Source organism: Rhagoletis zephyria, unplaced genomic scaffold (genome assembly GCF_001687245.7).
Source record: "Rhagoletis zephyria isolate East Lansing unplaced genomic scaffold, Rhagoletis_zephyria_1.1 Rzeph_scaffold_00727, whole genome shotgun sequence".
Taxonomy (NCBI): Eukaryota; Metazoa; Arthropoda; class Insecta; order Diptera; family Tephritidae; genus Rhagoletis; species Rhagoletis zephyria.
Window position 1 is genome coordinate 105,718 of NW_016157811.1, and position 9,425 is coordinate 115,142.

The 9,425-nt window shown below is 36.4% G+C and overlaps 2 protein-coding genes across 2 annotated transcripts; both read right to left on the reverse strand.

Moving 5' to 3' along the window:
- Positions 1–3,334: 3,334 nt before the first annotated feature.
- LOC108361282 (cytidine deaminase-like) lies at positions 3,335–4,306 on the reverse strand. Its single transcript, XM_017613877.1, has 2 exons — positions 4,106–4,306; positions 3,335–3,929 (listed from the first exon to the last, which is right to left on the reverse strand). Exons 1-2 carry the CDS (start codon positions 4,176–4,178, stop codon positions 3,505–3,507), a joined length of 498 nt encoding a protein of 165 aa, XP_017469366.1. The 5' UTR covers positions 4,179–4,306; the 3' UTR covers positions 3,335–3,504.
- Positions 4,307–7,116: 2,810 nt separating this feature from the next.
- Positions 7,117–7,666, reverse strand: LOC108361281 (cytidine deaminase-like). The gene is made up of 2 exons (XM_017613876.1): positions 7,587–7,666; positions 7,117–7,526 (listed from the first exon to the last, which is right to left on the reverse strand). The coding sequence occupies exons 1-2, from the start codon at positions 7,648–7,650 to the stop codon at positions 7,117–7,119; spliced, it is 474 nt and encodes a 157-aa protein (XP_017469365.1). The 5' UTR covers positions 7,651–7,666.
- Positions 7,667–9,425: the final 1,759 nt, after the last annotated feature.

The following is a 9,425-nucleotide window of genomic DNA, read 5'->3' on the forward strand; positions in this document are numbered from 1 at the left end:
TTGGCCATCCGAAAGAATTTTAAAAATTCTATAAAAATTTTTTATGTTTGAAATGCAACCGTGGACGCCAGCTGGCAGCGAAACTTGCAAATTCCTGCAAATTTGCGTTCGTGCAGAAATTTGCAAGTTTCTCAACATGAGAGAGAATTTGAGAGAATTTTTTCTTACTCTCTGATATTTTGAGTGTTGGATAATTCTTGCTGGATTTTCGACGAACAAACCTATTATCTATTAGATAGTTACGTGCTTCACGAAGTGTCGTTAAGTGTCACATTTCATAAATTTAAAAAAAAAGTGTAAGGTACTCATAATACAACCAAGCACATCCATATATATAACATATATTTAACCGTTATTCGAGTATAATTTATAGCATACGGCACTATGCCACTTCACTATGTTAATACATTCCATGATAAGTGCATTACAAGGTAAAAATCATTCCCTCACGTTTTCAAACATTTTGGAATCATATAAAATCTATACCATGATAAAAATATTTAAAGGTGAAACCATGATAAAAACATAACAAGGTAAAACCATTGAGAGGCAGTCTGACGTTTGCCAACAATATAATTTTAAAATCAAAACTCAAACTCACACACACATTCTCATTTTCAATCTCAAACAACAACAATTGTGAACAATTTAATTTTTTTATTTTCACCTTTATATGATTTTAAAATGTTGGCAAACGTCAGAAAAAAATCATGGCCGACGAATTGAGAGAATGAATTTACCTTGTAATGTTTTTATCATGGGTAAAACCGCTCGCTCAATTCGTCCGTCATTGGGCTTTTTTGACGTTTGCTAGCATTTTGAATTTACTCTCTCGAAATAATTCAAATGTCAAATAAATTAAAAATAGACAAATCAAAATTTATGATTTGAAAATTTATTTATTCAAATGTGGGAAGAACTTAAAAAATATATAGTTGTTTAAGCTCCCGCTATTACCGTATGTACGCAAAAATTGATCGAGGTTTGTGGTGTTAATGCAGCGGATTTTCCCAAGTGCCTATTTTTTGCCACACCACTTGACTCAAGATAATTCTAAGCAAAAGTGCAGTGGCTTAAAGGTTAAATTTGTTTTAATGTATGCCAAAATCTTCGCCTTAGCATGTGCTACACACAATTGCTTACATTTATTTTTTTACATACATACATACACACAGAAATATATTTCTTTGGTTTGAGCAAGGTACATTGAACAGGTAGTATCAGTAGAGCAGCTGATTTGATTTATTTTCAAATTATTTGGTCTCGAAAATGTCAAATATTTTTAATTTTTTCCACGAAAATTATAATTTGTTAAAATCCATTTGCTTGTGAAACCTTTTTCCATACAAAACAAGCGATTGAATAGCAGCTTTTGGAACGTTCGCCCAACTCGGCAGCACGACCGCTGATTACTGGGCCTTGCAAAGGATGGATCAATGCTTCGAGAAGCAAACAAATTTACTAGGAAAGAAAGTTGCATCAATTTTTATTTTTTCCAATTTCAATTTTTTATTTTTTATAATTTTTGTATTTCACATGGCACGCTTTGATTTTGAAGAAAAAATTCTGAACAGTTGTTGACACTTTCGATACCAGAAGCAACAACAAAATACACGCAAATGTTGTTTTTGCTCTACTGATACTACCTGTTTAATGTGCCTTGGGTTTGAGTGAAAATAAAAACAAACAAATGAAATGGAGGCGAGAGAAATTTTAAAAAATGCAAGCAAGCGTCGAAATTCCAAAAGCTGGCTCTCAACGATTGTACCGTATAAATATCTTGATCATGGTTTTACCTTTAAATATTTTTATCATGGTCACTAGTGAGCAAACCAGGGATGAAAAAGTAGGTACAATTGTACCTTTTTCCGACGTTTGATGACTAAAAGGTACATTAGGTACAATCACTGGATTTTAGGTGCAATCTTTGATCAGATTCATTTTTCTTTTTCCTTTACCGTGTCAATATATTTATTTGTAGGCATGGGAGAAGCTTTGCATTCATTTTGAAGAATAAACAATTCTAAAGAAAAGTGGTCGAACGGAAGAAATTAAAAAACTAATTATATGTATTCTCTTAAACATTTTACATTGCATTTATAATGGCCACTACGAAAAACTAACACTTTACTTAGCTATCCTCGAATTCGTAATTCTTGTTATATTTTCTTATAATCGAAATTTGAGATAATTTCTACCAAAAAACGTCATTGCACCCTAGACCGACACCCATTTCGAATGATGGTGGGTGTGAAATCTACAAACGCTCTACCTTTGCAATTGGTGGAATGCATTTTTTAATCTATTGAAACCATAAAAGCCAAAGTTCCCCGCATATGAAAACATGTCTACTTTTGTATTAATTTTATTCGCACGCTCAGCCCTTTGTCTAGGATTCGTCAAATTGCATATTTTCTGTAGTTGAGACGATAGCCATATGCGGTTTTTTTATTTCTGGAAATATACGTATTTAAAATGCTTTCGAAGTTACTTTCGGCACATCCGATTATTTTCTCTAGACTTCCTACACCTATTAAAGGGAATCGAATAAATTAGCCGGTTTTTCCTGGTGTTTTATAAAAAGCTGGATAAAAAACGAAAACTTCCCAAAGTGTGTTTTTTGTCTTTTTCCCCAGTATTTTTCAGTAGTCAAAATTCGACAAAAACAAAACTTCTCCGATTCTCATTAGACTATTATAGTCTTTAGATATAAGCTCAGATTTAAAAAAAAAAAACCGAATCAAGTTAAAGGCATGATAAAAATATAGTAAGGTAGAACCGCTGAGAGTCACTTTTAAAATTCTTGACGTTTCCAAACAATTTAATTTTTAAATTTACTCACAAACTCACACACACATTTTCATTTTCAATCTCAAGCAACAACAATTTCGAACATTTTCAATTTTTTATTTTCATTTTTATACGATTTTAAAATGTTGGCAAAGTTCACAAAAAAATCATGGCCGACAAATTGAGAGAACGGTTCTACCTTGCTATGTTTTTATCATGGTTAAAAGTACATCCATCTCTTGTATTCTTACATATTTTAAATAAAATTAATAAAAAAATCTACAAACAAATGATGTAACTTTTTTTAGCTACACTCTGTCTCATTTAGGTGCATTTATTTTATGATATTAGGTACAATCTGAAATTTCCATTTTTCATCCCTGTAGCAAGCCTTTAATTATTGAGTCATGGTTAATACAATCTCGTTTGCTTGTTTCGATTTTTCATCAAAGAACACATTAAAACAGCATATATGTAATTCAAATTATTGCTAAAATATTTATATATGTATTTACATATGAACACAAATGATAAAATTCAATTAACTCTACTACATAAATAAAACAGTGAATATCCACATTATTTACTACAATTGCAACCATTTACTAGTGAGGTCCATTGATAAAACATTTACAACACAAGCACATACTTCCATATGTACATACATTTTGTATTGATTAATAAATTGCTTTCTTTGCATGTCCACACGATTTATCAATTCTTCTTGAACGTGCGAAAACCATGAGGCAGCAGATTATAAATGGATGTGGCAAGTACCAAATCATTGTTGGCCTTCTCCACATTGACTTGTGATTTTGTTATGAAAAGCGGTATGTCGTTTGGCGCAAACTCCATAATGAATTGCCGGCATACGCCACAAGGTGTTGTAAAGGCATCCTCTTGATAAGCGACTACTGCACCGGCAACGAATTCATTGTAACCCTCGCTAACGGCCTTACTTAGGGCTGTACGTTCGGCACATGTAGTTGGTGTAAAACTTGCATTCTCAATATTACAACCGGCAAAGATGCGGCCGTCTATCGTGCGGAAAGCTGCACCAACGTAAAAGTGACTGTATAAAGCGTAAGCGTTTTTTTGTGCAACAATTGCTGCCTGTATCAATTCCTTGGTTGGTTCATCTGCAATGGAGCATTCATGAAAATATAAATACATACGTACATACATACATATTTATGCTTTGATAACTATGTAGACAAACATAAACTTAGCCATTTGTTTAGCCATCAACATTTGTGCACAGAATTGTATATGTATTAAACTTTTTTCCAAATTCATTTACCCATCAACTACTCACCCAAATCACAGTATTTTTCAATGCGTTCAACAAATTCTGGTTTTCTTAAACCCGTCACTTGGTAAATATCCATTTTGGTGGTAATTTTTATGTTGATTAATATCTATTTTAAAATTTTAAGAGCACAATTTCGTACCAATTTTCTTATTCCGTGCGTTTTTTTGTGCGTCTTCTAGACTCTTCAATTTGTGATGACCAACTGAATGATTTCTGTTTTCTTTCACAAACACCTTTCTAGCCAAGAACTAATTAAATAGTATGAAAAAAATCTATTTGTAGTTTCTGGTTTCTTTGGGGTTCTCTTCGCCTTATCAATGACTACCACTACACACAAATATATAATACAGACGAATTTATTACCAACCAACTGCTGCATGTTGGCTGAGAGAGTTTGTAGAGAACACATGAACCGCCACCAATGCTATGGGTAAATACCCTGCTGGGAAATCGATTAGTGACGAGCGTAACGGGGTATTAAAAATCAGATATTTACAATATACATACATATGTTCCATATTTTGGCACTCGTACTATTTTTAAACGGCTGACCGTTAAAATTTGTAAAGACGAATAAAATAATTTATAGGCGTCATTGATTGGCGCTGTAATCGCCCATACGATTCTGACCTAGTCCAACAAAGCATGCCAGTGGTTTCTTTTATGTGCCAAGTGACGTCAATTGGAAATACCAAGTGAAGCCAAGTCCTTCTCCATCTAGTTTTTCCATCGCAAACGAGGCCTTTCCTCTACCTCTGCTACCAGCATCGCGAGCCGCGTTGTATACTTTCAGAGCTGGAGCATTTCCATCCATTCATAAGACATAACCGAGTCAACGGAGGCCCATAGCCAACTTCAAGAGCAGTCCCATCAGATGTTTTAATTATCCATGCCTCCGCGCCATACACCAGCACGGGCATGATGAGTGACTTATAGGGTGTGATTTTTGTACGACGAGAGGGGATTTCATTTTTTAATTACCTGTTCAATACAAAGTGGCACTGCCAACAAGTGATTTTCCGTTGGACATCAAGGCTGACATTATTATTTGCGCTAATGTTGGTTCCTAAATTAACGAACTCGTTTACTCCGTCCACAAGTGGCATGGAGCCGGGACACATATACTTTCTAATGACAGAAGATACTTCCTTTTGTCCTCGTTCACTACCAGAGCCAGGCGCTTTGTTTCTCTAACTAATCCCGAAAAAGACAGTACAGAAGTAGCCCTTATTTTTATCGATGATGTCAATGCTGATAGCATACGCGAGCAATTGTATGCTCTTGTAAACAATTTCGTCTGACCGGCTCCATAATGCGACTCTTATTACATTCTTCAACAAACGGTTCGGAGAGGTCCTTCCCAATTCGGATGGAACTGGTTGTTTGATCAATGTTATTTTACACAGGCATATTAGTCTCGCGGGAATGACAAATTCGGGCATCGCGGTGGATCGGAAAGTCCTTTTAGTGCTGACGAAAGCGGCTTTGAAGTCGACAAATAGGTGGTAAGTTGCGATCCTTTTCACACGGGTATTTTCCAAGATTTGGCCTATTATTAATATCTGATTTATAGTGGTTTTCTCAGGCCTAAAGCCACACTAATAACGTCGTTGATGGTGGACTTCAATATTTCACACAATTCGCTCGATAAGATTTTATACCCGATGCTTAGAAGGCTGGCACCACGGTAGCGAATTGGGCAGAGCGCATTTAAATTCTATATAGTCGTCGGGCATGCGTTCATCTCTACCGCCGTATTTCAATTGCTCGGATGGCAGTCCGTCAGCTCCAACTTTCCTTGCATTGCTGGACGTCCTTTTTTTCTGTACAACGGCGTGTGCGTATCTTGGTTGCACGTACGTCTATGCACGTGACTTCTTAGTATACAGTAACCCATCATAATACCATTTAATATCCTTAACCTCTCTTTGGGGAGGTATGTATATATGTAATTGCCCTGTATCTTGCAAGGATATAGCCTCCGAGTACGATTTTAGCCTGGCGTATTACGTCAGTGTTGTTCTCTGAGTTTGTTCCTCTCCTTCCTGAGTTCTTCCTTGATTGCGCTGGTGCGATCGCAAGGAAGTGCCGTACGGTTGGGCGGTCCGATTCCTCGTTACCCTCAACTCCAATGTGGTTTGGTACCCAAATTAGTTGGATAATGTTATGCTCGTTGCACTCATGGATCAAGGAGGATTTAATGGGAGGGCCTTCAATGCCGCCTGGCTATCACTCAATATTAGGATTCTCTCACTACAGTGGGACTAAAGATCTCTTGGCCACCCTATTATTGAAATCGCCAAGCACGATTTTTATATCGTGACGGGCAAAGCGCTCGTATGTGCGCTACAAACGCTCATAGAAGAGATCGTGGATTTCCTCGTCCTTCGCTTCCATCGGGGCGTTGGAATGAGAGATGTTGTAGAACCTCGCTTTGATGCGAATTGTGACTAAACGCTCGTCCACCGGTGTGAACCACGAATTCAGCACCGAATTTGCGCTCCTTTACATGGCAGCTGTAGTAGACTTCGGAAGGCCCCAGTTATTTTTCCGTCCAACGCATTTCTTGGATGGCGGTGATGTCAAATTTTGTGCTTACGATGATATCAAGCAGCCGGACAGCGGCATCTCCCCATTAACGGTCCGGACATTCCTGGTGGATGCCCTCAAAGCGTAGTCTTTTAAACGTAAAAACGTAGTGTACACAAGACAACATAAAAAAGTATTCGCCTAATGGGACACCCTTAACTGTTCCCAGATATGAAGTAGTGAAATACTTTATCTACTTAGTATTCAGCATTAACACCACCAGTAACGTCAGTCTGCTGTTCAAGCGAAGAATAACTCTTAAAACAGGTACTACTACGGGTTCGGTAGGCAATTGAAAGGCAGAGGGTTTTTTCGACGAACCAAAGTTACGCTCTATCTATAAGATAGGGAATATGTGCTAAGTTTGTTGATACAATTTATAAAATATATTCATAAAATAAAGTTTCATACTCCACCAAATTCATTTATTTCCCCAAAAAAGAAAAACTACGCGGCAACAAATCACGAATGCTTGTGGCAAGCACTTGCAACGGCGGACAAGCTGGCTTGGCACAGTATAGTGGGAAATCCCTTTGCATGGCGAATTCAGCTAAAAATTGCCGGCATACTCCACAGGGAGTAGTAAAGTCACTCTCCTGTTGTGCAACAACTGCGCAGGCAACAAAATCACGCTTGCCTTCACTGATCGCCTTACAAGCGGCTGTACGCTCAGCACAGATACCAACCGGATATGCGCCATTTTCGATGTTGCAACCTGTGTAAATTGATCCGTCTCCTGTTTTTATAGCGGCTCCCACTTTAAATTTACTATACGGGCAATAGGCGTGTTGACGCGCCTCAATGGCTGATTTTATTAGCTCTTTAGCATCATTATCTAGGAGAAAAATTAAGAATGCTTACATAAACTACTAATAATTCATGTCACAAAACATACCTAAATCCTTGAATTCCATAATTTGCTTGTCGTTATTTAGGTTATGTACATTGATTTGTGGCATGACCCTTTAGATGAATAATGGATGTGTAGTAGATAAATTCAAAATATACTTGCAAAAAATATTATAGCTCCTTCAATAATATTTTTATGAAAAGTGATTGACGCTGGACGTACATAATTAAAATGACGCGATTGATTGCAAATAAACTGACTTTGTAGAAATATGTCGACTTTAAAAATTCACCTTTTTGTAGAGTATTTCCCAGATCGCATTTATAGGAAACGAGTTAAATTCATAAGCCAGCGATGTGGATTCTTTTCTTCAATAAAGTGCATTAAAACAGGTTAATTATGCTCAGATTTAGTAAACAAAGTAAATCCTTTTTATATAAAGCTGCTCCCCCAGTAACTAATAAAGAAGGCTACTTTCAAAAAGATTTAATTTTTCAAATTACGAAATAAAGCCTTATATAGATATCTTACTTTATATAGAACCATAAAAAAAAATTACACCTGACACTCAATAAACTGATAATTCCAATTTACATTCTGAACGCGTGCTTTTCTCGTATTTTCAGTAGAAGGCACATTAAATACACAGAAAACCTGAGCTCATAAGACCGATTTATTTAAGCAAATTTTTTTATACAATTTCCAAAAATCCCAATGTATACACTGAGGGAAAAAAATATTAAAATCAAATAGAAACGTAATTGATCCTACTATAAACGTCAACGAAAGTACTGTATATTGGTAAATATTCATTTCAATTACGCGCATATTAAAATGACCGCGTTCGTACTGAAAAAGCATCCGTGAAGTGAATAATCAAGACAAAAACAAAAGAAAAAAATTTATTTGCATGTTGCCTGCAGTGGAATTCGAACCCGACCATCTCCGGATATCAACAACTTGTGACAAGCATCTTTGCGCACTCAGCTACAACCAGACATATAAATTTGCTTTCAAATGTTGAATATCCATCAACACCACAGCACGCGATTTGTACTGATAAACATGTATGTAGTATGTATGTGTGTGTTGTCACCGCTCTCAGAGCGGCGCTCTGCATGCTTGGGGTGCGTATGTACACTTACATATACATACTCAGATGTGAACAGTCAAATACGTGCGTAATAAATTTTGTATGAAAATATTATTTTTAAATACGAACATTTTTAAACGATAATCAAATATAAAGTATTCATTTTTACTATGCATTATTTCCCTCAGTGTAGATTCCATCATCTAAATAATTAAAAAGGGGTTTACACGGCGAACTGCAATCATCAGAAGTTCTAGAAAAACTTTCGGAGACAAGAAGTGTATGTGCTATCTTCTGGCCACATTGGGCCCAGACTTTTTCACGCCACCAAAGGAGCAGGTGCACTGATTTCTACTTAGCCGAGTCGTAAAAGCGACAGAGGTCACCTGACTAAACCCTTAGCTTGTGCTTCTCCTTCTTTTTCTTATTATTATTATTATTATTGTTATAAAACCTACAGTCCGAGTCTACAGAGAACCCCATTTTATTCAAATTGTACCTTAACTTGCAGTGTCCTGTCTCATTTCCTTTGACCTCCTTCTTCCCAACTCCTAATTAGTTTTGCAGTGTATCCTTTAGATGAGCCGCAGAGTGGCTCGGGACCGTGCAAGCGCGGCGGTTCAAAAGAGTTTTACAACTGTCCATAAGTCTTGATGTCGTTCTAAATAACTCTTACAGCCAGAAATTTAAATGGAAAATGATTTTTTATTTTCTGTCAACTTCCATATAATATTTAAAAAAATTTAAATAAATTTTCACTTAAATTGTTTTCGTGAAATTGGCTCTTGATG